The sequence below is a fragment of the Citrus clementina genome, unplaced genomic scaffold (genome assembly GCF_000493195.1).
Source record: "Citrus clementina cultivar Clemenules unplaced genomic scaffold, Citrus_clementina_v1.0 scaffold_9, whole genome shotgun sequence".
Classification (NCBI taxonomy): Eukaryota; Viridiplantae; Streptophyta; class Magnoliopsida; order Sapindales; family Rutaceae; genus Citrus; species Citrus x clementina.
In genome coordinates, this window is record NW_006261964.1 from 16154309 (window position 1) to 16170401 (window position 16093).

Consider the following 16093-nt stretch of genomic DNA (forward strand, 5'->3'; position numbering starts at 1 on the left):
AAATTCATTTGATATATTGGAGGAGACTATAAGAGCATCTCCAAAAGATTTTTCAAATAAAATTATACTTCTTATTTGATAAGTCATATCAATATTAAACACTTAAAAAAATATGTTAATTTAAATTCTTCAAATAAGATTTGTTTCTCACTCTTCAATATTGCCGAGTGAGTTTCTCCATTTTCTATTAATATTATATTATTATTTATTGAAAAAATAAGACTGCAATAATTATTATTTATGTTTCCTTTAAAAAATATAACAACAATTCAATTTAATAGTGGAAATATTTGATTAAAATAATGTTAACTTATTATTATTTGATGAGTCTTTTAAAGGAGATTGTATTTTTCCATTCACTTATTTCCCACATCAGTAAGCAAATTGATATTTGAAGAGTAAAATCTAAAAAGTCTTTTGGAGATGCTCTAAGAGTTAACTAGTAGAGAAGATTATTTGATATGATTTCAAAATTGAAAATAAGATTGAAGAAAATTCAAGCAAAAGGCAGGATACTATATCATCTAATACAAATATATTTTAGACTTTATTAATTTCAAGAATATTTTACTATTATTATCTTTTGGTTGATTTTATTAGTTGCAAGATTATCTTACCATCTATTTTTTAAATTGTTTGGCAGACGTTTTGTAATGTTTGAAGTAGAAAATTTTCAATTTCAGTTTTGTAGTATTTGAAGCAGAAAAATTTTCAATTTCAAACTCTTCATTTTCATTTCGATAATTTGTTATTTTTCACCATTTTGTGGAATCAATAAGATTTACTAACCTTGTGGTTGTTTTTTATTTATTATTTATTATTATTATTATTATTATTATTATTAATGACATTAATAATAATAATAATAATTAAAATAATAAATTTTAATAACAATAAAAATAACAACAACAATAATAATAATGACAACATTATTATTGTTGTTGTTGTTGTTATCATTATTAAATAATAATGGACCTCTTTGTAAATAATATAAAACTTCTAGTATTTTCATAAATTCTGTAGGAAACTAAAATGCAACAATAACTTTATTAAGGACAATTTGAAAATTATAAAAATTTAATGAGGGTAAAATAAGTAGTTCTGGAAATTAAAGTCTATTTACCAACCCTCCCGAGAATGAAATCAATGGGAATGATTCCCAAATTTTTAAGTCCTGTAGGAGTTCGATTTCGATTCACACTCTTATTTTGTGAAGTAAGCAGTGCTAATAATTCTAATTTTAAATCCTGATTTTCTAATTTAGAAAGTAAACACACCTTAAATTCTAAATTTTCTTGTATATCTTGACAATTCATTTTATTTTTCAAACTTCCTTGAGAAATGTAGACATTTTTCTATATTTTTATTTTTCAAAGAGTAAAGGGGAAAGCATGCTCACCTAAATCAATTTTTTAACATTTAGTTAGTCATAATTTATACATATTATTCATTTCAAGTAAGACTTAAAAATGAAAACGAAAATCATAATCATAATAATAATACAGTGAATTGTTGCATCTTGATGGGTAGATAAACAACACAATTGACAACAGCGATCCCTAGAGGAAAACAAGTAACCAGCAACAATGATGCAAAAAAAGCACAAAAATTCATACAAATTGCTTCAGAAACTCAGTAGCCACCAACCTCCCACGCGTGTTCACAGACATTTTCAATTCACTTATCTCTTTATCGATATCCTGCAATTCAAGATTGGTCTACAGACTGGGGGGAAAGGAAAAAAAAGAAACATACAAATTGAAAGAACAAAAGCACAATGGATACAGACAGATGATGCCTACTTTAAGTCTTAAATTATAGAATATGACTTGTGCTTGACGTCGATGGTTAAAATCATCCAATGCTGTTATTTAGTTTATTTCATTTCCTACTCAGGTGTGCACAGTAAACTATTCTTTCTTTTGGTTTGTGTTTTGATGGGTTAGAGAAGAGGGCGAGCTAGGCTTATGTCCCCTATCGTTCCAACTGTGTCCACAATTTTGTTGGCAAAAAATTTACTGAGATTCGAACATTATATATCATACTGTCCTGACATCGAGTTCTTTTTGCAACAATAACATAAAGGGGCGAAGCCCGTTCTAAACTGAAGCAAGTTGATAAATTGGTTTAAGAATGGCAGTCGTCAAATCCGTGGCTTGAATCTTTTACAACAAGCATTAGTTGGCACCAATTTCAAATGGTAATGGAGATTTTGTGGTAATTTGTATAACAAATATCAAGCAGCAGATGGAAATAAAAGAAGGAAGAAAGCTATAGAATCATAGAAATTTGATAGCAGTTAGAGAAAAAAGATAAAAGGCAGCCTTGAATATCAGATCCCAGGCAGCGGAAGCAACAAAAAGTCGGTAGCATTTACATGCCTCAGCCATTTTAAGCCATCGGTTACATAGAATCAATCTCTAAAGAGTTATTAGCAATATACGGCCCCAAATGGGGTTGAATGTCCAAACTAATATACGAAGCTATCCTACACAGCACTAAGAATTTTTTGAGCACTAATTGAGTAAAAATATATTGGAAGACAAACATATTTCAGAATATTTTATGTGACACAAAAAGCAGACAACAAACAGAAAACTGAAAACTTTTTGCCATAGCAGTAGAGAAGAACTAGAGAATCATTGGGAAATAGTATAAAGTCCTGTTTAGGATTAAGGTGCTGTAACTTTTAAGTTATAGCTGCTATGGAAAAAAAGCTATATTTATAAAACAAAAGTTAATAATATATAATAAATATAAATTTTAAATAATAATTTTGACAAAATTCCTAAGATATAATAGATTTTTTATCATACAAGTGAAAAATCATATCAACATAACTTCCAAGTTACAACAGCTAGTGTTTACCAAACACTTTAGTGCTGTATCTTCTAAGCTACGGCTGCCTAACCTCAATACCAAAAGCACCCTAAGAAGGTCAAGAATTACAACTGACAGTTCAACCAAAGTTCTGAGAACAAGCCAACTGGTCAGATTTCTTGGGGTGGTAACAAACACTGAGAACAAACTAAATCACTAAATCTAGAAGACAATCAATGTACCTAATCCCCTTCAGTTTTAGCAACCTACACAGAGAAGCAGTCTTTTCCAATCCTTTGAGCAGATTCATGATTAAGGCAGGAGATGTCTCTGCACTCTAACATAACAGCAAGTTTACTAACTAATTTGGTCAAACATCGCCAATGCACAGTATGCACTTGGTCATTATGCCCATAGGACTTTTTTAAGTGTCAAATAGATATTAAATTTCAACAGAATTTAAGTGTGGCACAGTTCAAGTGAATAATAATATGGTGGAGCCAGAAAAAAATTTAAAGTTTTTCTATCAGACAATCATGCGGACAAGGGAAAAGCAACTGATAAGATTCAACAGAATTCTTACCTCCATGAACTGCACAATAAAATCTATGAGCTTGTGTTTCTGCATCTCCTCACAATGGTAGTTAGTGATAAGAAAGCTGATATCATAACCCTGCAAAAGAAAGGCCAATGAAGCAAATATGTCAATGTCTCCAATTCTAAAGCGAAAGAGAATATCTGTTGAACCTATAGTCTGGGAATATACTTTATAGATTTATTAATCAAGAAATCTAAAGAAACCAAAATGAGTACTGAAAAATTTATCTGATCATGCAGAAGTTCAGAGATCTGTCGCCAAGTGCTAACGTAGAAATGGTTCACAGAACTCTGACAGTATCCAATTACTATTCATAAATACAAATTCTCATTATTACACCACATTAAGCACAGAATACATTTAATCAACAGACAAAATTAAGCAATGCATGTATTAAGTTTAGTTAAGTAGTATTAAAACCAAGCACAAAAGGAATAATTTTGTCGTATCACAAATATAAAAGCTTTCAATTGTAGATAGACTTTATATTTATTGCTCATTTATATATTAAAAAGAAGATCCGGGCACTTGCACTGGAGGAGGTATACAAGATACAAGAAAAATACCAAGGTGATATATATATCACAGCAATGATACTTGAAATTTTCATAGCTAATTGTCACCAAATTCTCATGGTCATGAATGTTTATTGACCATCATGTTATACAATAAATAACTATCAAAGGGCGTTCAATCCCAAAGAGATCCTTTGAATCTCATGGAAAGGTTCTTGTACCCTTAATTGCTAAGCATGGCGCATCAAGGCAGAGCATCATGATTTTTGACGGAAAGTCTAATGTTGACCCACCAAGATAAACACATACCTGCACTGGTTTTCTCCTCAAAACTTGAAATGCTTCTGCTCTCATTGACAAAAATCTAAGAAATTTTTTAGTTAGTATGTTTTCAAGTTCATCTGCCTGCTTTACCTACACAAAGAAAAACACATGCGTATGAGGAAAAAAAAAAATTGGAAGACCGTGCAATTCTATTTAAAGTTCAAAAAATTATACCAGGTGGCATCCGTGTTTTAAATATTATGGATGGTGAATTGACCACATGCTTTGTTGTGTACGCAATTTGTATGACTCAAATTTAATTGACATGACAGTGAAAACCAAGAAGCCATTTACCAATAAAATCGTTCTCATATTGAATAACAAACTTCTCTTAGGCAAAGTGATAAGTTATTTCATTTGGCTGAACCACATGCAAACTAAAATTATTTTAAACCAGCCGTCATTTGCTTATCATGGAACAGTGCCTACAATCTTTGAAAGTCATAACAGTATGCTATGAAGTTAAAGCAGCAGGTTTATTTTAAAGAATTGTATGTTGCCGCCATGAATTTAAACTTTAATTTTTTTGCTTTTGTTTATTTGCTGTATAAGCAAGAAAAAACATAAAAAATCAAAAAATTTCTTTTTCTAGTATTTTGTTCCATCAAAGAAAAACAAGAAATATGATTAACATTCACCTTAAGGCTTATTCGAAGTGAGTTGATAGATGTCTCTATTAAGCATTTTTCAGCCTCGTTTCGACATATCAAAATCTGCATGGCAATTGCCCATATGAAAATACAGCCATCAATAATCAAACATACACAAAAAATGCCTGCAAATAAAACCTTTTCCACATTATTTTGTATGAGAAGGCAACAAACTAGTCATCCCATCTGTAACTGCCTAGATGTTGTGTAAGGCATGGAGAAGTCCCAAGAGGAAACTATCAATACTAATGCTATGAAATCACAAAAGACCGAGAAGATATGTTAACTATTAGTCCAACTAGCTAGATTATTTTCACTTTAGGAAAATATGGTAACCAACAGTTAAAACCATTAATATTTTGTATCAACAAATCATTAGAAAAAAATGTAAAGCAAATTTCATTGAAAGAGGTAAGACATGTTAAGCGTGGAGGTAAATTCCCTGGCTCTAACAATATCGATTAATGGTAAACTCTAGTGAGTATACAGGTTTTCAAGACTACAAGTTCGAAGAAATCAATAACACAGGCCTACAAGGTCATACATAGACCTCCCAAGATAAAATTCAACTAGTTGCGGTGTACAGAATTCAAGAACTCTGAAAACTAAAATCAGCAGTTAACAAGAACAGGACACAAGCTATATGCCTATATTTAAGGTCCATAGGATAATTCTTACAGGATTCAGTAGAAGTTCTGGGCTGGTCCTGCAAAAAGCGGAAAAAAAAAAAAATCATCTAGCTGGAGCATATGATGTATGCAGGAAGAAAATCAGAACACAAATGCGGCATGTTAATGAGAAAATTGTCAAGTTGACTAAACAGCACAAGAAACTTTATGCTTGCTATCAAAGAGGGTAGCATCTAATAACAAACAAACTTCACACAATCTGATGTTGTGCTTCAAAATACAATGTCAACAGAGAGAAAAAGTCAGATGGGCAAAGAGAAATCTAGAGACCATACTATTATTGAGTGTATTTTTAATAAGAAAAACAAGAAATATATAGGCTATAGACACAGAAACAGAGTAAAATAGGAAGTAAAACTTTTTACCAAAATATGACTACTAGGCTACAATTAGTGACACCCAGACTTTCCTAATTTAGTTTCTACATACACAATTTTGCGTGAAGGCCTACAAATCACCCCCAGACTTTAGATTCCCCTGTTGGCATCAAATTCCTGATAATTCAAAAACCAAAACTGAGAATTTCCATGTACCGTAACGTGTCATAATTAACTTCCTTAATAATGTCATGAAAGAGAAACGCTTGTGATTAGAACCTAAGACTGAGAAAAAATGAGTAGCTGAGCCACTAGAGCACATGAAAATTTGGTTGTAAAGCCATTTTCTTCCTTATATTTGAATGGTTATAACTTCAAGCTACCTCACATGAAAAAAAATCTACTTTTATGCGTGCATTTTTGTACTTGACCATCTACATAATAAAACTACAAATTGGAAATTAAGCATACATATTATTGCCTATGCTTACACTATATCTTTTATTCACCATTTATACAACAATATGGAGGCATTCTCCCTATTACCTCCCAGTCGCTTTTGAGGATCAACTATATCAAGCTTTTTAGTGTTAGAGTTTGCTAATTGTGGTCTAATTTATCAGCTTAAGAGGAATCATTTAATAAACAGGGAAGTTTCCAATAGCAATGACATTCACTTGAATTTAAAGCAATGAAAGGATCTATTTCTATAAATCATGACTAAATTCAAAAACTACCACGAAACAACAGCATAAGATTAGAACAGATTCACCAAACTATTTTGCAAAAAATAAAAGCTGTAATAGACGCCAGAAACTTACTTTAGTTCAACCTCTGGTTTATTATGCCTTTCAACTTCTTGACAAGGAAAATTCTGACAAAATTAAATTAAAATGTCAAAATATCAAATGAACAAAAACAACGCAATCGATTTAGACAGATGATGAAAGTACAGTGTGGACCTGCAAACACAGGGCGGCGTCTAGCGTGTTCCTTATGCAAGCCAAATACAATCGCAATGTGTTTGACTGAATTTTGATTCTCAACATTCGAACACAAAATTATTCATCGAATTGAAAAAGGTGAGATCAAAATAAACAAAAGAGTTTGAGATCAGTCATCATACCATGTTTCTGCGTGTAGCGATTTGAAATGATCCTAGAATAGCATCAGACGCCGTCGTCGTCTGTCTGTGTTGTGTTATTTGTGAGACAGGGAGTGCGGTGAAGAGAGTTGAGAGAGGCAGTGACTTTCAAGTGCGGAGTTGTTGCTAATGTGCGCATGTGATGTATATTTTAAGAATAAGTTTTCTACAATGCGCCGCCTCAATCATAACTTAATATTTTTGGGAAAGGGAAATCTGAACCGCCGGATTCGAATCGAATCAGTCAAAGGACTGGGGTCTACGCAAGTAAATATCCGGATCCGGGTTTGGCCTTCCCGGATTCGGAGCTGGTTTTTTTCTACAAGGTTATTTTTGGATTTCAATCAATCAAAAGGTTAGATCATAATGCTCTTTCAACAGAACATATTGACTTTGGTGAATCGGTAATACAAATAAAAAAGAAGATTGTGAAAATTAAAGTAATTCTGATAATGTTATCGTTAAAGCTAAACTGTAACATTGTCACTTAAAGCATATTTAACTTTCATTTAGCTTCTCATCTTCGTTTCAAGTCAAACACAAGTTAAAACAACGTTCATTCACAACATATACATTCATTGCCATTTCCTTTCATTTTTAACTTAAGATTCACACAACATTTCATCACTCATTCCACCAACTCAACTCTAGACACACTTGAATGTCTATGGATTCCTAAAGCTCAAACACATCAAGCAAATCAAACATTTTTTTAGCCAACTTAGAGAAGTATAGTTAGGGGCAAGCTCATTAGATTTTCTAACAAAATATGAAAGTGCAGCATAATGGCTAATTTGAAGATTCTAGACTCTGATGATAATCCACAAAAACTTTATTATCAATGACCTAACAAAAATGGGTGTGGACACTTCAAATGATCGGTTCCAGAGAGGGATAACTTCACCTATGGAGCTATTTTTTAAGGGGTTTTAGCGACAGTTATGGATAATGAGCTCCTAAGTGTCATTGACAGTGAGGTGAAAGATGTGAAAGCTATCTTAGAGGTGTCTCAATAACTTAGAAAGGGTTTAGCTATAATGTAGATTGTGAATTTACAATTTTTTTACATTCAATTGTTTATTGTACTTAATCCAATACCTCTAGATCCAATTTTTTAAGAGTTGAAAAAAGTATTGCATTCTAAGTGTTAGCTACGTATGTAATCCTTTTGTTGAAGTATGCTTATGTAGCCTTATCTTGGAAGAATATAGCTAAGTCTAGTTTCATGCACTATTTAAAAAGAATGCAGATTTCATAATCTAATCCAATGTTAACATGCTTATTATATTACTTAGCAAATACAATATTATGCTAAATAATTTCATATTTGAACATAAAGGCAACTAAAGCTAATAAATTAGTAAAGCTATCAAATACCATTATCAGCACAGCAACTATGAGTAAATAGCAATACAATAAAACCATATTAGCTAAAATGAAAACAGAAATATGTCATTTATGTGTTAAATACTTAAGTATTCTAGCTGCAAATTAGAAGTGTAGACAGTCTTCTAAACAACCCATATAGATCAACAGAGGCCTTTATTCACTTATAAGCAATTATTAAAAGTTTGCCATTGTTAGGATTAACAAAAGGCAACTATTAATGGTGTAAGTTTAATAGTATCATGTTATGCACAAATTATACAAAAACTCAACCTATATATGGCTAAGTAATAAAAGATGACACAAAATCTCCATCATTTTAGTGAATATAGTTGAAAGGAGATGTATCATCTGATCCTTCAAAAAAATGTATTATATAGCATTAGTTTTGGCTTTGTTGCTATTGATCGTTAAATGCACATTCTGTCTCCTATGTTGCTACTATGTTAACTAATTGGGCTTAATTTAATTGCCCTACTTGAATAACAAATCTATAAAGATTAGTATGCATTTCATTGCTCAAATTAGATAAGTCTATACGATTATGGAAATAAAAAAGAAAGTAGTTTCAAAGTAGCATCATGATAGATGTTTGTGTTGCTATAGCAATATCAACATATGCATTCTTAGTGCTTGAGCTTGCTCTCATTTGCTTCTTAGTGTTTGAGCTTTTTGGCTTTTGATTCTTAGTACTTGAGCTGTCTCCCATATGCTATATACAAATACATATCATTTTGATTACTATTCATTCAAGTATGTAAAATGAGGCTAATTTATTAGTGTTTACATTATTTATAATGAAAGTCAACTAAATAACCTATATTAAACCCTTAAATGTTCTCTTTTTTTTATTTTTTTTTGTTTAAACCTTTTTAGTTTTGCATGTCCTCACATTGTGTCCTCCTTATAACACAGAAGCTTTTCTGGAATGACTTTCCCTCACTAGCCTCTCTCTTTCTATTTGTTTGAGGCCTGCCATTAGCTATAATGACAACATGTGCCTGGGAGTTATCATGTGCAACTAGAGGGGTTTTATTTTCATCAAGAACTGGATAATAGTGATGTTTGTAATTATTCTTAAAAGCTTCCTTATTTAGCAAAGGATGCACAAGTCACTAACATTGTACCTCATTGTATTAATGCATCACAATGCATATGGACAAGCACACCAAAGACATCACACTCCCTACCGTCACAGTGGTTAGCCCTCAAATCAACAACTGTTCTTTGGGAGACATCTTCCATTACTTCAAAGGTATCATTTTGGCTTAAAATGATAAACAACGTCCTAGACTCTTCCCTCCCTGTAAGTACTTTCCTTCTAACAAATGGAGGCAAATCATCTTACGAAGTAACAGCTTGCTCATACCTCTTGTAAATTAGAATCATGATCTTTCTTTTTATTTCCTCAAGCACCTTCATAATTGACATTCCTCTACAGTTGTTAAAACAATTGCTGAAGGATTCTATCGTACTATCTTCATATGAGTATAAACTTGTGCTTAGCCCAACGCATAACTAGAATCTGCAGCAGCCATATCTTAGTTGCAAAAATGATACTGTACAATTTAGCTGTATGATTCTTAAACTCAACTGCATTAGAACTTTTGTAGTAAAATAGGAATTTTCCCTTAAAATTGGCATAATTATGCTTACAATAATACACGTTCAATGAAGTTGGAAACACCCTTTCGAAAGCATTCAAAATCCCTTTTTGTCTATCACTCATAAAGTACAATCCTTCCCCATCATCACAACCTATCTGTTTATATAACTTCTCGATAAAGTAGACCCACGACTCTGTGTTTTCATTCGCTACAGTACATGACAAGTGGATAAATACTATAGTTAGCACCAATACTGATAGTAAATAACAACACAACCTTGTATAGGCCCTTAAGTTGGCATTTATCAACTTCTACAAATTATGTATAGCCTTCAAAGAACCCTCTTCTATTAGCATCAAATATAAAGCTAGGAAAACGAGTCACCTAGTCGTGTTCATGTCATGTTAACTTTGTGTTGTATCAAATTTAGGTCGACCTAAACATGACCCATTCAATAATCATATCAAAATAATGAGACCCTAACCTGAGGTAGAAAATAAACGAGTTATCTAATAACCTACTTAATATCTATATATTTAATAAAATTTACATTAAACATTTGCACACTATTATATATATGTATGTATATATGCATGTACGTATGTGTCTCTATATATATATATATATTATTTTACATATTTACGCTATTAAAAATCTAAATCCATATAAATTTTTTTAATATATATTCATCGTTTCAAAAAAATAAAAAAAGGAATCATATCATATAATTAAGTTTTGATGACAAGAATATACAAATTAATTTAGAATAATAAATATAGTCATGTCATTGATCGGATAAATAGATCAAGTCCTCTAACCTTAACCCAACAAAAAAAATTGTGTCAACTAAGACCCAACTTATTTAATAATCATGTTAAATTTGACAACTCATACACATTTATTCATGTCTTGTTCGAGTCGAGTAATCTAATTATGTCAAATTTTGCTAGCTCTAATCAAACATCACAAAAGGTCTCTTAAAATGAGGAAGCACCGCCTAGTAGATCTCTTTTTGATGATACAATTACACCAGAATTGGAGTTTAAGATTGCATGCATATATCAGAAGAGTTTGGAGTAGCTTGCCTTAGGATCTTGCTCCAATAATTCAAGAATCTTGTCCTTTACCCTTTATAGCCTAATCTACAACACGTGACCCACAATTCATGTGTAGCTCAGCACCTATCAATGCTGATTTCAAGGTTGGTCTTGAATAGATAAATTATATGACAACAATTTATATTGAGTTAGCTCCATGATTGTGTCATTGTTTCTGTCACATGTGTGTTAAGGATAATGAGCCTTCACTTAAAGTGTCTTTTATTCTAGTTAGGGTTGGCATGTATCCTCTATGTGAAACATAAAATTGCTTATTTAAGGGTGAGTACTCTTACCTTCTTATTATTTTCCCTCTAAAGTTTGAAACCATTTTTAATTATAAACACCTTTACCACATTTCTGAACTAATTAGTACTCTTGTACAAGTGCCTAGGTATTATGCTAATTTTCGAACCATTTCCACTGAATACAAACCTCCTAGAATTTGCCTCTTATCTGTTACAAGCCTCCTGTGCCCCTTCACTAGTATCCTCATCAGAATCAACTACACTACCATACCTTGACTCATAATTATCAAGATCAACATCTCATTCATCACCAGTATCATAATTAGTAGGAAAATTCACTATCGCTCACTTCAATGTCATCTTCCACTTCAACACTATCAACTTCTAGTGGATTCCTTAGCTCTGCCATTAGAATTTTCAACATGTTACTACTCTTTAACTGATACTTCAACAACAAACTCGATATTTATTTTATCAGCATCTTCATTTAAATCAAGGACTATAAAGTCACCAACTTTAGCAAAATCAAACAATTTTCAAGTATGGTTAATTTGAAGTTAAACTTTCCTTAACCTCTAATAAAAAAGATAAGAAAGATAATATATTCACATTAAAATTTATAGAATAATCTCTATGAGGCAGGAGGTGTATACGCAAGACCTAGACTTAGATTATTAAAAAAGGGTAGCTATTGCATTGATTATGTTAATGGGGAGAAATTAGACTATGCCTCTCTTTGGAAAACTATTTTGACAGTGAGTTTTTCATTGCTAGGCTCGTTGTTATATAATGTGGCATTTTGTTGTTAAAAACATCATCCAAATTGCATAGGTATATTAGCCGATGCTCATCGGTGAGTATCAGATTCTCGAGATGGTCATATTTACCTACAGCCAAGGTTTATGTTTATGACTCCCTAATAGACTACATGAACGATTTAGATTTTGCCAAATAGTTAATACATGTTTCAGACGTTATACCTCCACTACTTATGTCGTATTAAATGTCCTTTGGCCTACCATGTGAGGATGAAACAGCCCGCAATAGAAATCAAGGTATGCAATTATTTATCTTATATGTTGGTTATTTTTATTAAGAATGATGATTTTATTATTGATATATATAAACTTCATTATTGGTGATTGTAGAGCATTTTTGCTCAAGTACTTGGAGGTCCTAACTCATGGCCATAACACCAACGAGTGTTGCCAACGTGATGATGTTACATAATATCAAATAACATTAGCCATCAAATCACTACTAGAAAAATGGTCTTTACTGATACTTGTGTTCTGACACTTTATTTAAAAGTATCAGTATATACATATATTTGGATCATTTTCCGCGTTTAACATATATGTATCAGTAATTACTAATACTGAAGTATCAATAGCTTTAGTAATAGCGATCAATGACGCTTAGGTATCAGCAATTAAAAATTATCATTTTAATTTTTTTTTAGTCTGAATTCGAACCCAAGACCTCTTAAACCTAGAGCTTCTACATTGAATCAAAAGACCACTAGGCTACGATTTTTAATTTTTTTAGAGTTGTGCTTTTTGAGTGGGTAAAAACAAAACAAATAGACAAATCTTATCTTATCCAAAATACAACTTTTCAACTCCCTCTACCAAAGTATTTGGTTCCCTCCTAAGCTCCTCAGATCTGAAAAATCCCTAACATCTAAATTGTCAAAAAGTGCTCAATTACCAATCCCTAAATTAAACACAAGCAAGAATCAAAAGCCAACAACCGTCGGCTGACACCCATACAACTTAAATCGCAGCCATCACCGATCAATCCAACCATTGTTGAATGCCAATCAAACCCATCAGCTATCACCACCAGCTAGTGATGCAGCAGCCACGAGAACCATACAGCAATAGCGGGGAACCTAACACTAGAGCGCGAGCGGCATCAGCGGCCAGTAAGCCTCCGCGAACCTAACACGAGAGCGCGAGCGGCATCAGCGGCCAGTAAGCCTCTGTGAACCCTGCACGCGAGCGCGAGCAGCATCAGCGGCCAGTAAGCCTCTGCGAACTCAGCACGCGAGCGCGAGCAGCAGCATCAGCAACCAGCGAGCCTCTTCAAACCCAACACGTGAGCGAGAGCATCAGCAACGGAAAGCGAGCCTCTTCGAATCCAAGCGAGCCTTTTCATTTTCTTGTGTAGAGTACTTCCGTCGGATGCGTCTTTCAGAATACATGGACACGATTCGAGGAGTTGTTGTGAGTGTTCAGGAGAACGAATCTGCGTGTGTCTCTTTTGTAGAATCCATGCCCTCTTATGCTGACTTGAGAAATTGGCAAGGTAATCGATTGAGCTGTATTTGGTTATCATCTTCTTGTTATGCTTGATATTTTATCAAGTGCTGATTATGCATGTAAAATGAGTTCCCTTTTTTTGGTTGATTTCACTCATTAGATTGTTATTTTTTATTATACTGAAATTATTTTCTTGTAGACTTTTCCGTCCTGCAGAAGATGGAATACATTTGGTACAAGGATGAGGTACAAACTGCTCGCATCTTGTTTTATTTACAGGTTATTCCAACTTGCATTGAACGTGTAACTGCTCCTATTTTCAGACAGGTGTTAGCGCCTACTATGTTCTTGTATCCTCTGGTAGACTAAGTTTATCAGGAAGCTAATATTTATGTAAAATCATGTATGCATGTATGAAAGTTTTGGTTCCTTACAATTTGAAATTAGGTATATGGGACATCCAAATAAAAAGGTAGCTTGAGCTTCACATTCTATGTTTGTGGGATTCATCTCTTCAGGGAAGGATTCTAACCAAGATGAAAGAGTCTCATTGAAGGAGCAACTTGTTTTCTATTACATGGAGAGATCTTTAGCAGTATTTGAAGTAGCTGAAAACTGTATTGGTGAAATCTGAGGTTTTATAATCACATTATAGGTATTAACACCTTTTTTTCTCTTTTTTTTGTGTGGATTTAAATACAGGAATATCCTGGCACTACTCCGTTTAAAGGTATGGCTTCTAAGGTTATGGCCTTGGTTCGACATCTTCTTGCTGGAAGTCCAGCCATATTTTATTGTATCAACAATCTTGTTGTAAAAGCTGATAGGCTCTGTGGTGAAGTGTTTGCTTACAAGGCTGATATATGGAAGAACTGGCAAGGAGAGTGATCAGAACCTTGTAAGGAAATCATAGAGTTGCTTTTACGGCTCATTTCTCTAGTTGATATACAGGCAAGTAATTATCTAATAATATCACTTTACACACTTTAATGTATCTTGTTAAATAGTGCCCTCCTTTTCCTACCCACCCCATGCTGCACCCCCTCCCCCACCACTCCTACCTACATTTCATTCTCCATGTGGAATATTTGCTTGCTTACATAGTTTGTTCCATTGCTTGCCACAATGTTTTGGATATAGAAGTTGGTTTTCTTGGAATCAAAGGAAAAAAATCAAAGAAAAAATAAATGTGTAAATTTCTCTCCACGTCCATTTAAATATACAAATGTTAAAATTAATGCACTAATTACTTAAACCATTGTATGATTTTTCTAAAATTAGCATTTACTTGCTATTTTAGGTACTATCAAACTTGATGAAGTTGTTGGCACAGCTGATCATGAAGTTGCCAAAAGATGGACAGAATTTGGTCCTTAATGAGTTATTCTCATTGGTTGCTGAATCTGATGATGTTACATGCAAGCCCACTTTAGTTTCGTGGCTGCAATCATTGTCTTACCTATGTTCTCAGGATACCAGTAGAGTTGCAAACACCACTGAGGTGGGAGGTGACAGAAACTCTGTTTCTGCCCAGGCTACCAACTCATCAGACTTACATGCACGACTCTAAGATATTGAGATGCAAATCTAGATTTTTGCTTGGAGTTAAGTTTTTACTGGGTAGAAGGAATTGATATATAAATTGATTTGGATTGTAGAAGGAATTTGATTGGATAATAGCAGTTAAGATTATTCAATTATAAGAATAAGATGACTTGTAATAAGACATCTTTGTGTATTGAAGTATTTGGATTGTGTAATATATATTGATAATATTTAAATGTTATGAAAGGTTTTGATATATAAATTGATTTTTGTTTTTATTTCTCACAGCCTTTTAATTCTATCAACAAATCAATGGGCAACATGTCATTTTATATAATTATTTTTTTAAATAATAAATAAAGTAGTGATACTATAGTAACACTAATCACAAATACTAATATAGTATTGTAATATTTTTGATATCATGGTGTTATTATTTTAGTGATACTATAGTAATAGTAATCACTGACACCACTTACAAGTATCACTATTTTTCTGACTCCCAGATTACTGACACAATTAACAAGTGTCAGTAAAAGTAATTTCTGACACTATTCTAAAGTCAGTAAAGACCATTTTTCTAGTAGTGAATTATTTTTACAGATCTTGGAAACCAACTATGTAGACTCTATGACTTCATTACTATGAATTTTGCAAGTATTTTGGATAAGTTATAATATGATGCAGCAGCTGTAATAGAGATATAGTTGACATTTGATGTAATTGAAGATAATTTTGCATCATATATATTTATTTTTTATTTAAATGTAAAATTAAATGAATAAGAGATAGTTTTGGATTATATATATAATGTAACAAGAAATGTAATCATTGAAGCAACTTTCAGCTCAATTAAATGACTACATTCGAGTATCTTGATATATACATG

At 32.6% G+C, this 16093-nt stretch overlaps 1 protein-coding gene across 1 annotated transcript; it reads right to left on the reverse strand.

The window, feature by feature from the left end:
* Positions 1–1502: 1502 nt before the first annotated feature.
* On the reverse strand, positions 1503–7202 carry LOC18032334 (actin-related protein 2/3 complex subunit 4). Its single transcript, XM_006420910.2, has 8 exons — positions 7040–7202; positions 6876–6941; positions 6735–6787; positions 5586–5613; positions 4896–4970; positions 4243–4347; positions 3404–3493; positions 1503–1700 (listed from the first exon to the last, which is right to left on the reverse strand). The coding sequence occupies exons 1-8, from the start codon at positions 7040–7042 to the stop codon at positions 1611–1613; spliced, it is 510 nt and encodes a 169-aa protein (XP_006420973.1). The 5' UTR covers positions 7043–7202; the 3' UTR covers positions 1503–1610.
* Positions 7203–16093: the final 8891 nt, after the last annotated feature.